This window comes from Eulemur rufifrons, chromosome 3 (genome assembly GCF_041146395.1).
Source record: "Eulemur rufifrons isolate Redbay chromosome 3, OSU_ERuf_1, whole genome shotgun sequence".
In the NCBI taxonomy this organism is placed as follows: domain Eukaryota; kingdom Metazoa; phylum Chordata; class Mammalia; order Primates; family Lemuridae; genus Eulemur; species Eulemur rufifrons.
This window is the reverse complement of record NC_090985.1, coordinates 75,022,371-75,037,642: the sequence shown is the minus strand read 5'-3', so window position 1 is coordinate 75,037,642 and position 15,272 is coordinate 75,022,371. Positions and strand designations below refer to the sequence as shown.

Below are 15,272 nucleotides of genomic sequence, written 5' to 3'. Positions count from 1 at the left end.
GAAGGGACTTTGGCGCTGTTACAATCACACCACAGGCAAGTAGCTTCTCACCTTACCAATTTATCAGACTCTCCCTAACCCTTATTATCAAACAGCTCTAAAACTGCACTTGATTTGATGATTTTATTGAGCAAATTTATAATGAGACATTTTTAAAAACTCACTGGCCCTAAGGTATGTCTTCTTCAAGTATCAGCTCCCTGTCAGTGAACAAGTTTTCACCAATGTGGACCTTTTCTTCACACCTTCTCATAGACTCTGGTGCTGACAATATTATTCATGATGCATTCCTAAAAGCAAAAGGGAATTTATTAGAGTTGGTAGATAACAGGCTAAAATTACCCTATCTCTCTGTCCCCAGACCAAACTTTCAAGTAGAGGTAAAAAACAATTGAATAATGTGAAAGGCATGTATAAAATAGGAGCATATAAACATTTCAATTTAGATAAAACTTACCACTACCATTTTTCCATCTGCAATTTTTCTTTTGATTGTTGTCTCTTTGCCAAGCCATTTTTGGACCTGAATCATTGAGCCACTGTCTAATGTTATGATGCTCTATAAATGCATAAAGAAATCAATTAGAAGTAGCAATCCACCACATTCTAACTTTCATATGACTGGACATCTACTTTATAATTTCTATTTTGAAATTTTTTTCTTTAAAAACTTCACTTTGGTTCTTAATTTAATACTGTCAAGCTAGAAGTCTCAAGAGATTAGTCAATTAGTGCTCTCTCCCAGACAAACAATACCTAAGCTATTTGTACTTAACCGTTCCTTCTCTATGCTCTTTTACACAATGACAAAGAAAGATCAGGGGGAAAAGGTGAAAACAGCTTGAGTTTTTTAGCCCTATTGTTAACCATTGGGATAGTTAGCAAAAGGATTAAGTTCAGAGTTGTGCAGATATTGACAACAAGCCCAGACTGACTTGGTAATCAATCAAATTACATAGAGTAAACCATGCCTAACCATCTTCTAGTTTTTTCCTGCAGATTTAGTTCTGACCTTCACTTTCCGGTTGTCTGCTGTGGTTTCATCAAATTCTTCACCCAGCTTGAAGGAGATCTCAGTGTTCTTGAAAGAACTTTCTGTTCTGATGTTCACCTTTTCCCCGTTGACACTAATAGTGACGGTTGGCTTCACTGACCCTGCCGCATTCCGAGCTGCACCGTCAACTCCTGGAAGACAGGAAACCAACACACCTTATTAAGACATTTAAGAAGAAATGTTAACAATCATTTTGGAAAGCAATTTTCAAAGAGCGCATACTTCACCTATTGAAGTTTTGGATCGTGTACAATAACTTCTTTTATGCTCTCTGTGATATCTGGATTCAGCCAGATTCTCTCAATCACAAGGTATATCTAGTAATTATAGTTGACATTTGGAAAAACTGAATCCACTCTCTGAGACTATTGTGCTTCATCTAAAATGTGTATTTATATAGGCTTTCATATAGTGATTCCTGATCAAACGCTTGCGCTTTTGCTCATGGAGTGTCAGGGCAACAATGCAGGAGTTTGGCTTAGAGCCTGTGCCCTGTTCAAGTTGGAGATTTTCCATTGTCAAACTTGACTCCTGCAGTAGGTGGGCAGAGGAGCTGACTCCTTCAGATTGTGAAGCTGGTGTGACTCATCTCACTGCAGACACGCGGATCACAAAGCAGAGTGAGCTGGTTAAAACCCGGGCTCCAGCTTGGCCACCTGCTAGCTCAGGCATATTATAGATCTTCTCTAACCGTCAGTTTGCTGCACAGTAAAATGTGGGTAACTGTAGTACTTACCTCACAGAAGTACTAGAAGAGTAAATAAAAGGACTTGACCTGGTGCTGGCACATAGTAGGTGCTCAGATGTTATTCCTTCTTGTGCCATGGCTAACCCCAGCTCCCAGTCAAGGCAAGTGCCATTCTGGCCTTAAGTCCCAAGTTTATTATATGCCTCTCAATTTTAATTCAAAGCAAGTGAGTCTATAAATCCATGAAAAGAGAGGAAAACTTGTTTCTTATTATCCCTTGAAGAAGTTAATTCTGACTACAAAAGAGGAATAAATATTACATTTATAAGCACATTGAATTCTATTTTTGAGGGATTAAACATTGTTGTTTTGTTGCCAACATGGAGTAAACATTAATTAATAGTTGTAGGCCATAGTTGCAGCAAAGTTAAAAAAAAAAAAACTAAGGAAAAGTTAAGAAAATCTTAGCTTTATATACAGTTTTTTATTACAAGGGAGTTTTCTCTTAATTACATATGAAAAAATATTAAATAATTACTGTTCTTCTAGTATTAGTAAAGAGTAGTTTTAACTGTTATACACCCAAGTCATTTTAATTAATGTTTAACTATTCAACTTGAGTCCAAAATAAAGGATAGGTAGTGTTTATACTTCTGAGTAATAACCAATTGTGAGATGTTCAATGAGTAAAAATGTTCTCTTTCTCCCATAAAAATTTGGAATTCTTCAAAATAATGTTTTTTAAATATCTCTCATAGGTATGAGAACTCTATAAATTAACCAACTAAAAATTTTATTTGTTGCTACTACTTTTTTAAAGTTTTAACTTAAAGCAAGCCTTGCAACCAATTTAATGGATATATTTAATTATAATCTTTACTGTCTATAAATTTAAAGCTGGGAAAAGCTATTCAATGAGATGATCACGCTAAAGAGAAACTCTATCTAGAGGTTAAGATGCAGTATTTTCAAAAAGTATAAACATATGGATTATGACTGGAGACAGGTAGGTCTAATCTTCTAAAAAGAGACAATTATTACTAGTAATTTAAAAAAGCAAGAGTAGATGTATAAACTATGTTATTATCATATGAATTTACTGTAGGATTACATAAGAAAGAGAAATTATAGGAAAATTCATTGTAAAGTACAAACCCAGCCACATCACAAAATACTTTGCCAGTCTTCAAAAATCTTATAATGGCATTTCTCACCCAGTTCTTTCATGTAATCCTCAAAGTTTTCACTGGAGACCAGCTTCCAGGTTCCCAGGAAGGGCTCAACCATCATGGAAAGCTTGCTGAGGAGAGGCACTCACAACAGAGAACCAGAGAAAGGTAAGCTTTCCAGTGCTACTAGTAACTTCATTTAAAGAGCATCTTCATCACATGACTCTTCTGAAATGGCCAATGGGCAGCAGTAGCAAGACCGAAGATTCTAGGCACCAGCATTTGACTCATTTTATTTACCTCCAAATTAAGAAACAGAAAATTAACATGTGACGTTAAATCCAGGTCAACGATTATACCTTCTAGCAAAGAAATTTACATGTAAGAGTCACCTGATAAATATTACTTGTAGAACAGAGACAATTTTCAATGGAGATCAGCCTTTTGAACAATGGATACTGAATCAACCCTGAAGGAATACCCCAGCAAATGTCTGATGAACACCTGGCAAGGGCGTATTCCCATGCAACCCTAGGAAATCCTTGTTTGGTCCACCTCAGCTGTTTTTTTGTTTGGATAAGTCACAGTGCCTGAATGTCCTCCTCATTAAAATAATATCTTCCCCTCCCTCCCTTGCAGGGTTGATGGACTGATATTAGTTAATGTAACTGAAATGCCTACAGTTGCTTGGAGTAGGGCGTAGGGTGTTATTAATATTGTCATTGTTTTTAATCAAGGGTAATTGAGGACTGGGAAGAAAGGTGACAAGTGAATAGTGGTATGTGATGTAAGTCTTAAAAAGGAAGCAAAGCTAATGCCTGGAAAATTTGTCTTTCAGGATTACAAAGTAATTTTGATATTAAAAGACACCATTTAAAATTGTGAGGGGAAATTTTAAGAAGTTTTATGGAGAAAAATGATATTTGGCATCTGTAGTCGAAAGACAAAGGCAGCAAATAGTTTCAATCTCTGTGCAATCATTTCTCACTCATCTTCTGCAACCCCAGTAGACTTTGCAGGTACTGAGTGTACCAAGAAGGATTAGATTCAGGGGCTGTGGGTTTAAATTACAGCTTTGAACTCAAGTTGTTTCAAAGATGCTGGAAAGTTAAGAGTGTCAGGGGCCAGAAGAAGAATATTCATACTTTTATCTGCTTTGTCTGAAATACTTCTTCAATTCAGAGAAATATTTTATTCAAATCATCTATATGTGGACAAAACAAACAAGCAGTTGATGTTTGGCACCACAAAGTAATAAGTGGGATAAAGAGTTGCTTTTGATGAAAACATATAAAGAAGAAATTCATAATGTGATACTTTTATAGGTAGAACAGTTAGTAAAATATCTGGAGGGAAAAATAAGGTAAGCAAAAACCCTCAAGTCATTTTCAGGAAGCTGAATCCCATGCTCAAAATAAGTGCCTCAGCAGTTGTAGGTGCATTCGGAGGTGTTCAAATATAGAGCAAGTTATTAGAGCTTGCTTTACTGGTTCTAGATGTGTATGCACTCTCTGCTTGAAAGATAGCAAGCATGCATGGCTATGCATTTTGGCCAGTGGGGTACTGTGACAAAGGTCTCCCATCCTTTTTCCAATTCTCCTGCTATAGATTGATTCAGAAATCAATCCTGCGGTCCATTTTAGAACTCAGCTGGCCCAGGAGACAAAAGGTAAAGTCAAATTTCTGGCTTCAGTAAAATTCCCCACCCCTAGGAGAGAGCCAAAGAGAGAGATGGTCTCTCTTCTTCCTCTGCACTTTGCTTTCTTATATATTTACAGTGGCTCTATCCATGTTACCAACTCAAAGATGGAGCCAAAACAGAGGATGGCACAGCAAAAAGGTGGAAGGAACTGAAGGCCACTTTATTTCTAGAATTTTGGTTATGTTAGTTAATAAATTCCATTATTATTTAAACAATTTTGTGTGTGAGTTTTTGTTACTTGCAGATTAAGCCTTCCTCATTGATATGCCTTTGTAAATAGCTTCACCAAATGGTTCATTTGGACCTCACAACAACGAATTACATGGATCATGTGCAGTTGGCCTCGTGTACACCGTCTTTCCAGATCAAACTCAAACATCTCTCCCTCTGTGAAACTTGTTCAGGACTGGGTGATCCCTAATTGTATGATATAATTATACTTTTAACAGAAGCGTATTAGAGAATTTATTTCATAGTATTGCAACTGGTTATTTCCCAGCTGTCTCCTGAGCTATTCTATGAGTCCATCAAAGAAAGAAAAATTTCTTCCTTGCCTCTGTATCCCTAAGACAGTGCCTGGCATATTGTTAAGTGTTCAGTAATGTCTTATGAATGAGTGACAAAAGAAATAAGCAGTATTTCTTTATTTTTAACTGGCAGTTCTTCTCATTAGCATTCTTTATCTCTCAAACAGTGACTAAAGACAGGGTTTTAATACGTTATCCTCTCCTGACCTGCTCTTACGACAGGCCTTTCATTGTGGTCATTATCACATGGCAGAGGGATTCTCTCCCTTCATCTTTCTCGGTGTCTCGTTACTTCCGTACAAGTCTCCCGTCTCAACTAAGAAAGTTCTTTGCTGTTTATTCTGCTACCACCACTAGCCTTTGGCCCCTTTGTTTGATTACAAAAAAAGCAAGCACCAATGCCTCAAGTCAAAAATTTTAAAATTAGAATGTTCCTAATTTTTAATGCTGGCAAAGAAACTGGAATATTATAATTTGTTATAGAATAGTTATACATCTTGTTTTTATGACAGTTTCAATGTTTATTTCTCCGCTCTCTCATTTTTATGTGCTCCTTCGACATCTCATTTTCTACATTGACTATTGGTCTGCTTGATGGGGTCCCACAGATCCCTTGGGCTGTGTTTACTTTTCTTCAATTTTTTTCTTTATGTTCCTCAAACTCAATAATTTCTATTGTCCTATTTTCAAGTTCACTGATTCTTTTTTCTGTCTGCTCAAATAGGCCTTCGAATCCCTCTAGTGAATTTTTCATTTCAGTTATTATACATTTTAGCTCTAGAATTTCTACTGGTTTCTTTTTAGGCTTTCTATTTCTTTATTGATATTTCCATTTTGTTCATGCCTTATCTTCTTTAATTTCTCCTCATCGTCCCTTAATTCTCTGAGCCTCTTAAAGAAAGTAGTTTTAAAGTCTTTGTCTAATAGGTCACCATTTGGTGTTTATCAGGAACAGTTTCTGCTGTTTAATTTTTTCCCTTGAAGGGCCATACTTTCCCATTTCTTTGTGTGACTTGTGATTTTTTTCTTGAAAACTGGATATTTGAATCTAATATTGTAGAAACTCTGCTAATCAGATTCTCTTCCTTCCTCAGGATTTACTGTTTTTTTTTTTTTTTTAAACTTTTTATTGTTACAGGCCATCTATGTGCCAAGGATCAGCCTGAGGAATAAGCTCAAGGTCTTCTGAGCCTGTGCATTCCACTTTCCAGTTTCCCTTATATGTGTGGTTGCTTTAAATGTCCTAGTCTTTGATATCTGGCTCACAAAAAGGAAAAAGGGAGAAATGAAGTGGGAAGAGGAGAGGAGTTGACTTTTTAAATAACTTGGAAGTTGCTTCAGCCCAAGGGGAAGGGATTTGCAGCTATGAGGGATGTGTGTTTGTATGCAATAATGGCTGCTGGCCTGTGTCTGCACCTCTGTGATGAGAAGCAGCAATCATCAGTCAAAGGACAGATCTACAGTATTTAGAAAACAGCGTCCCTATTGCCCATCCTAGTTCCTACAAGCTGCTCCAGGAACATGTGCATAGCTGCCTACCATGGGCTTGGGGTGGGGGATGGGCGTCTTCAACTGTATTAAGAACTGAAATTGACCAAAATTAAATTCAATTTATCATCCAACACTTCCCCTGAATATTAAAAGGATTCAATAGAGTTCGGAGTTTCGAAATAGATATATCAGACAGATTCTGGCAGTGCAATTGTTGTCTAGGTGGGGAGACATATTCCTGGTGCTTTCTCCTCTGCTGTCTTCCCAGAATCCTCTCAAAATTCATCTCATCTCATTTTATGACTCAAACTATGACTTAGACCCTGATGGCTTCCAAATCTATATTCCAGCCAGAGTAGCTCTCTTCATTTTCACATTCTTGTATCTATTTCCTTCTTAGTTTTGTGATCTTAAACTCTGAGCCTTAGTTTCCTCTGCAAACAGGAATGCTAAATCCTCCTCATCAAATTATGCAAAGCATGCAAAGTGCCTGGCAGCATAGTTTGTGCTTAATAAATATTAGTTTACTAAGAATTGTCCTAATCAACCCTTATAAATCCTCTCTATTTAGGTTCTCCAAACCTCTAATGAGCCCAAAGTGAGAATCTTATTCTATGTTTTTGTGAAGAAGACAATATGGTCAAGAACCTAGTCCACCTCTCCTGTCCTCTATCATGGTGTTACATATAGGGAAGGTACTCAGAAAATGAATATCTATGAACTTATTTTTAAAGAGAATATCACAAACAGAATTATACGAACTATGGCATATACTTTAACAGATTTTGTCTTACTATAAAATGTAAACATGTGATTTAGAAATTTCAATCTATTAATATGTACATGGAACTTAAGTAATCTATAGAGGTGCTTCATAGCTTCCACAAAAGGCAGGACACACACACACACACACAAGCACTGCCTGCGAAACCTCATCATTTTTGTGTGTTTTATGTATTGAGATTCCATGGAGATTTTGTTGAATAAAAAGTTCCACTGGCAAGAAAAATGAAAGTTTGGCATCCACTACAATAAAATTTAAATCTTTTTTATTTGAATCTTTACTCATTATATTGCACTTTTTTCTGCAATGAATATTATGGAATTATTTGCAATGAATTCTGGAGTGATTTTGGAGATAGCATGGTTTACCAATAATTCTGCAAACTAAAAGTTGTAAACTAGAAGCTTTTTCTACCATGTGCATTTTACAGCAGTGCTCCCCCACATCCAGGGTTTTGCTTTCTGGGGTTTCAGTTACCTGAAGTACAGTAGAAATATTTTGAGAGAGGGCAAGACAACATTTACATAACTTTTATTACAGCATATTGTTATAATTGTTCTATTCTATTATTAGTTATTGTTGTTAATCTGTTACAGTGCCTAATTTATAAATAAACTTTTTCAGGTATATATGTACAGGAAAAAACGTAATATATAGAGGGTTTAGTGCTATCCAGGGTTTCAGGTATCCACTGGGGCTCTTGGAACGTATCCCCCAGGCATAAGGGGGACTATTGTATGTACTTCTCTCTTGCAATGCTCTAAGATGGGCCAGGTATTAAATGTAAGCACTTGGGCCAGCTGGCTGTGGACAATTTCACTATATTTAAAATGACCTTAAGTCTCTGAAAGATACTTACTTAACTATAGATATACTAAAGAAGGATTTACTATTCAGTGATGGTACATAGTTATTATCTCCTACTCAGAAAAGTGGAAGATTCATAGATATTAATTTTTTTACTTCAAATTATTATGAAATATTTTATTACTTATATCAGAAACAAAGCAATAATGCAAATTTTTCTATTTCCTTCACTCAATAATGAGTAAGAAACTATCCAGCACAATAAATACATCATTACATCACCTTTTAAATCCAAAAAGTTTTATTTAACCAATACAACCATATTGAATAAAATCAGCATTGGATAAAATCCGTTGCTTGCTTAATAGTGGAAAGTAACAATCTCTTTTTGAACAATACATCCAAGAGTATGTCGTAGAGTTTGATGCAAACTTCAGTCCAGGTCAGTGTTCCGTGGCTTACGCTCTCTCATAAACTCTGGTGGAAGTGACACCTTTCATGATACATTCCTAGGCATGCAAAAAAAAAAAATCTTGGTCAATCACTGGGACTAAACCATTGGTTTATTTGTTGTATCTCTCAGTGTTGGAAAGGAAACAATATTCATTCAAAAGACATTTGTTCTGAGCTCCTATATATAGACCTCATACCGTAATAAATTAGAGAGATACAAAGACCAGGAAGATACAAGTCTTCCCCTCAAAGGAGCTTGCAATGTACATGATGAAGGAGAAACAGAGATATATACTACAGTGTGGTGGAGGCACCGCTGGAGACAGCCTCAGGGTGCCTAACTGGGAGGAGGAATACTTCCTGGGAGACAGCATACCTGGGCTGAGCTCAAAAACATGAAGGGCAATTGCCAGAGTGGAACCATAATCCCAATAAAATCACCTTTTTGTTCTATATAATCAAGGTAAGTATCTGTTTCCTTAAGTGGCACAAAGATCATGAGATGCCCTAGCAGTAGGATCTGGAATTGGGTACCCAGAAGATACTCACCACCACCAGTTTATCACCCTCTCGTTTTCTCTTTATGGTGGTTGATTTGCCATCCCATTTCTGCACATGTACCAAAACACCCCCATCTAAGGTTATGGTGCTCTGCAGGCATAATAAAAAGTGATTACTATTTGCACATGATGACAGAAAATAAAATAAAAAATACAGTGCCTTTGTTCAAAAGAATATTTTGAGGTCATTAGTAATTTTAAATGTCAAGAATAAATTTCTACAAGAAAAAAAGGAATGTCAAAAACAACAGCATAACAACTTACATATACATTATGTCCTGAATATTTTATATAAATTGCATTTGAAAAAATACCGTGAAGGAATATAAATAATAAATTTACATTGAGATGGTATTAGTATGGGTGATTTTTCTTCCTTTTTTTCCTCTACTCTTTTAAAAACATTCTCTAACATTGTAATATTACCTTAATTCACTTCAAATACTCTACGTATTGTATGATACATAAATTATGTTAATAATTTTAATAATAATAGTCATATTAAGAACAACTTAATAAAAAGGGGGAAATTCACCAACTATGTATTAAAGGCAACATGGTTTAAATATAGGAGTTCAGGGCTCTTTGGTCTATAATAGAATAGTTTTCTTTTTATAATAAAATACCTTCTTGCAGGCAGTGACAATTTAGAAACTAGGCATTTACTCTGTATCAATTCCTTATTTCTCACCTTGACTTTCCTATCATCTGCGGTGACTTCGTCGAATTCCTGGCCTAGTTTGAAGGAAATCTCAGTATTTTTAAAGGTACTTTCCGATTTAATGGTGATCACATCCCCATTGACACTGACAATCATGTTGGGTTTGGCCATGCCAGCCACTTTCCTGGTGGCAAAGCCCACTCCTACAGTTAGGAAAAGAAAAACTGTCAGGTTTACATTTTCTCTCACATCTTTATCTAAGTCAGCAGACCATAGCATGTGTGTGCACGTGGGCACACACGCATGTAAGAGGAGAAAGACACCAGTGAGTTTCTTAAAGGCTTCATTTAAATAGCTCCTGCAGGTAAGTAAATCAGGCTAATACAGAAAAACTCTGAGCCACAATAGGTGTAGATCTATTCTTGGTTTTTTTGGTTTTTTTTTTTTTTTTTTTTCTTAAGAGACAGGATCTCGCTCTGTCACCCAGGCTGGAGTGCAGTGGTGTGATCATAGCTCGCTGCAGCCTTGAACTCCTGGGCTCAAGCCATCCTCCTGGGTGTGTTAATGGGTCCATGCTTTGCACTTTCCCTTCTCTCTTCTGGATACAACTTCTCAGGAGGCCCATTGTTAACTTTCAACAAGAATATGTATAAAGGTTAAGTCGTTTGGAATATATATTTAAAAAACTGTCAGCCACTGTCATTTTTCTCTGTTAATGAAACACTTGTGGCAACTTGACCATTCCTTCTTAAATATTAAAAATCATATTTAAAAATCTACAAAGACAGAAATTTGAAGAATTTGGGGGGCCAATATGGAGTTATTCAGTTAAAAGATAATCTATCTTGAATATATAAAAATCATATTTCATGGCATTTGCTGCCAAGTCTAGTTCTCTGGGCTTCTTTTCTAAATTACTCCACCATGAAATGAGAGTTTTTAATTAATTTCTCCCAAAAGCAATGTGTTTTCTACATTCATATAATTTTAGAATGGTGATATCATTCCTAATAATTTATAGGAAATATTAAAGAGGGACTAAGCATTGATTGTGAATACTTCAAAATTTAAGAAATCACTATTTCTTAGTTTAGAAGAGTTCACAAGCCAATACTTTGATTCCCGATCACCTGAGTTGTGAATTCCTCTTAGTTAAAAAGGGGCATATATTTTTCTTGTGTGAGGTATGGGATGAACAGTTTACAACCCCACATAGTGGTAACCTGCTGCCACTGCATATGTTATACAGAATTTATGACAGTCATAGATGTGCTGTATTTTTTTAATACATACATATAAATTTAAGCTATTTCTTTGACGAAAGGTGGCCAAAGGTTAGAAATAGAGGGGAAATATTGTGCAAAATAAGTAATTCTGGGGCTCTGATTTATCTCGCTGTCTGAAAAGTGGCCACAAGTGGGAAGATAATATGTTGCTTCATCACGTCCTGGCTCTGTTACAAACTACAACATTAAATATACAGAGTGAGTCAACATAGTGAATGGGTGCAACATCAAGTGTCATTCTAGAATGCTGACCTTGGGAAAAATCATATTCTCCTCTTGCTTGATTCTGTCTTTATTTGACTAATGAAGGCAATACCTGTCCACTCATCCTCAATTAGAGTAGCTAATTTCATTCAGAAGGTATCTTATTGTCTTTCATTATCATCAGTCCTTTATAATATAAAAGTACAGTTATTACAAAATAAATATTAAAAGTGAAAAATATTTCTAAAAGTCAATAGCCAAATAGCCCCAAATCCTGGCATTTCTATATCAGTGTATTTAATTAGTTTATTGAATCACAACTAGTTGATAGTCTAGAAAGTTAGGTCTCTCTCATGGCTGAAGTCCCTAATTTCCCCCCTCATCTATGAACAAGCAAAATAGTAGTTACAGACAAGAAAAAAATATACTGTATAATTTAGGGGAGGGTTAAGTCTTTTGAGATTTAGGGATTAAATCCTAGACTCCAATAAAGATATTGTGTAAAATTCCTCCCAAGTTTGCTAATCCTGGATCCAACTGTATCACTTACAGGGGTCAGGGGCTGGGGGAGGACTCTCTGATTTATGTCCGTTGCTTTACTTCCATAATCATCTGGGAGACATTCACACAACAACATGCTGGCAACATCAACAGAGTCTAAAAAATTAAAAGCCTCCATTATTGAAGAGGAGGTATGTTACATATGTACTCAATAATTCTATAACATCCCATGTCATTTCTAGTCAAAGAAGCATGTAAGCCCTTCAGGAAACATATTTTCTGAAATTAAGATTTTTGTCTACCATGAAACAACCACACATGTTAATGGATTGACACTGAGACAAGAAAATAATTGGCTAACATACACTTACTGAAAAGTTAATGCATTCAGTTTGGAATTACAGCGCCTTCATTTTCAAATGGAAATTATTGCACTCTAGGAAATAAACACACTTTTCTTTCCAAGTTATTGCTTATTTTATATGCAAAATAAGATGAAAGAAAAACAGACAAAAACCCAAGTAAATCAAAGACACTCAAGTTTTCAATTAAAGTAAAATCTTGTCATTTCTATAGACTATAGCAATTCCATTTAGATCTTTTTTAATACCGGTTCACCTTTGGGAATCACTAGTTGTAGCTTTGGTTCAGAATATTTCTTGAAACAAATGATTCTCATTTGCTACTTGCACAGTCTCTATATAGGAAAGCAGCATTTTCACGTCTGGCCAGTGCTTCCAGAGTGAAAACACATCTGTAAAACTCTTTCCCCCCAGAGAAAATGTTATAAATCCAGTTATTCCACAATGCATTTCCTTACCTACTTCTTTCATGTAATCATCAAAGTTTTCACTGGAGACAAGTTTCCAGGTACCTACAAAAGCGTCACACATTTTGGGAGTTTTCTAGGATTATTCTTCAAGGTGAGAAAGAAGCAGCAGCTTTTAGGAAGGTGCTGTAACCCTCTTGAGTCCAGATAATTTCCTTTTAAAGATGCTCAGAACATGTGATCTTAGGAATAACCAATTGGGAATGATATCCGATCATTTCCTTCGTTACCAGCCTCTGCATTTTTCCCTCTGAGTCATGTTTTTAATAAATTTCTCAACTTTGGTTCTCCTTGGCGAATGGTCATTGGACTTAGAGTACAAATTATTTTTAACAGCTAACAGGATATTTTAAATGTTCCTGTTTTGACAGTTTAATGCTCAGTGCATTATTCCCCTCTATTATTTCCATACATATTTATCCCAATACAGAGAGGGGAAATTATCTCAGGATGAACTTTGGCTCCCTTTTCTTGGGTTTTTAATTAAAATTGCAATTATATGGTTCTTTTTAATTGAGGAACGTAAGAATCACCTTGGAGATTCTTAAGTAATTGCAAAGTCTCTTTGGGATGGTACTGTCTCAGGAATTCCCTGGCAATTAAAACAAAATAAATAATGGCATTTTAAAGTACCCCAGATATCTAATTTCAAATGTTTTGTATGAATAAAAAAGTATATTCAATTCATCCATCAGGAATCTGGACTGTAGATTTAATTAAACTTATAATTTAATTTCACTCTTTCCATCCTCCAAATGGCAGCATAGTGTTGATTTCTACAGACCTCTTAAAAAATAGGTCCCAATTGAAAATAGTCTCCCCACACTAAGAGAATTCATTCAGTTCCTGAGCTATATTATAAGCTCTGAATGTACCAGATCTCAATGGTGTTGTTTTACTCGAATGATCAGAAATGGTGTGGTCACAACCTATCAAAATTTATTTCCTTCTTTTACATAGGAACTAATCTGTGACATTCATTTTCTAAAGTAATCATGGTTTTCAATCTTTCCACCCTATACCAGAATGATGGAAAATGTTCACATGTGCAACAAATTCCCATGAACATATCCAGATTTAGGAAAGAAGAAATTAAAATACTGTAATGTGATGTATCACCACACTGTGTATCCCACTGAACAATATCTGCTGAGTACACTATTGATTCACAAGCCCACTATGGGCTGTTGCATCCAAAGACTACCATCCAGGATGGTCTTGCCTTAGAAATTCATCTGTTTTCCCATTGAATAAGACGGTTCAGATGGAAAGTAAATGCAAATGACTAAATTTAATAGAGGGATAATTTTGATAATATTTTAAACTAATAATGGCTTGCTTTTTAAAATATATGTTGATGCTTTACTTTTAGTAACAAATTGCTTCAAAAAGATTTGCAAATGATTATCACATTTGAATATATGTTACCTGTATTGTAACACTGCAATTTAAACATGTTGTTTTAGAGATGGACTGTCCAATACTATACTTTCTAGACACATGTGGCTCTTAAACACTTGAAATATGGCTAGTGTGACTGTGAAATTGAATTTTAAATTTTACTTAATTTTATTTAAAATGTAAGAAATGATGCTCAATTCAGTTATTGGAAAACTTTTAAATATGTTTGGAACATCTTCAGTATGTCAATCTACTTTTTCAACTGTAAATTTTATGAAATCCAAATGGTGGTCAACGATTTCAAAAGAAAATTTAGAGTCTGAATTGAGATGAACTGTAGTATAAAATACACATCAGATTTTTAAGACAATATAAAAATGTATATTATTAAAATTTTTACATTGATCATATGTTGAAATGATTTGAAATATGTTGGGATAAATAAAATATATTGCTGAAATTAATTTATTCTCTTTCTTTTTTACATTCTTAACATGAACATTTTACTGGAAAATTTTAGATTAGATATATGGCTCCCATTATATTTCTCTTGGGCAGTGCTGTTTTAGAGTGCCATAGTGATGCTGAGGTTCTTTGTTTATTCAGCATATGAGTCAGGCACTGGGCCAACCACTGGGGATTCGACAGTGAGCCAGCCGCCCCCAGCACCTGCTTGCTCTCATGGAGTTTACACTCTAGTACTGGAGAGGATAATGTACAAGAAGACAAATAAATAAGCCACCAGCACTCCTATAAAAAATTTTCAAGAATATTTCTGTGGGCTGGTGACATTATCTTCCTATGTCAGCATATTTAGTGCCTGATCATTGTTGGAGAAATGGTGTAATTGCGATTTTCTAGAAACAACCACTGGCTCTTTTAATGATCTCATAGAAATAGGAATAGTAGTAACTTATAGTAAAGGGCCTTAGTAACTTAAATATTAATAGCAATGGAAGAATTAAGATGTGAGGGAGTATTTTAGTCCATATGAAGAAATTTCATGTCATCACTTGTGGAGAGTAACAAAACAGACTTGGCAGAGTTTCCTACCTCAAGGGATGCTGTCCTTAAAAGCAGCTCAATTTATGTTCCAAACACATGGACCATCCTATGGAATACTAATATTCTTACTATGCATAAGTCCACTAAGTT

At 35.4% G+C, this 15,272-nt stretch overlaps 1 protein-coding gene across 2 annotated transcripts; it reads right to left on the bottom strand.

Annotated features, from left to right (window-relative positions):
* Positions 1-239: 239 nt before the first annotated feature.
* On the bottom strand, positions 240-12,846 carry LOC138381790 (fatty acid-binding protein, adipocyte). Of its 2 annotated transcripts, none has more exons than XM_069466317.1 (4): positions 12,708-12,801; positions 9,927-10,099; positions 458-559; positions 240-290 (listed from the first exon to the last, which is right to left on the bottom strand). In XM_069466317.1, the coding sequence occupies exons 1-4, from the start codon at positions 12,778-12,780 to the stop codon at positions 240-242; spliced, it is 399 nt and encodes a 132-aa protein (XP_069322418.1). In that variant the 5' UTR covers positions 12,781-12,801. The 2 variants fall into 2 exon arrangements, with proteins under 2 accessions (XP_069322418.1, XP_069322417.1); XM_069466316.1 differs by lacking the exons at positions 240-290; positions 458-559 and adding exons at positions 8,227-8,731; positions 9,225-9,326 and having other exon boundaries at positions 12,708-12,846.
* Positions 12,847-15,272: the final 2,426 nt, after the last annotated feature.

Excerpts from the sequence above, each read along its gene's own strand:
- LOC138381790 (XM_069466316.1), bottom strand. The coding sequence starts at position 12,780 with ATGTGTGACGCTTTTGTAGGTACCTGGAAACTTGTCTCCAGTGAAAAC. Across the intron at positions 10,100-12,707 it reads TGATTACATGAAAGAAGTAG|GAGTGGGCTTTGCCACCAGG; the intron begins GTAAGGAAATGC and ends TCCTAACTGTAG. Across the intron at positions 8,732-9,224 it reads AGGGTGATAAACTGGTGGTG|GAATGTATCATGAAAGGTGT; the intron begins GTGAGTATCTTC and ends TTGCATGCCTAG.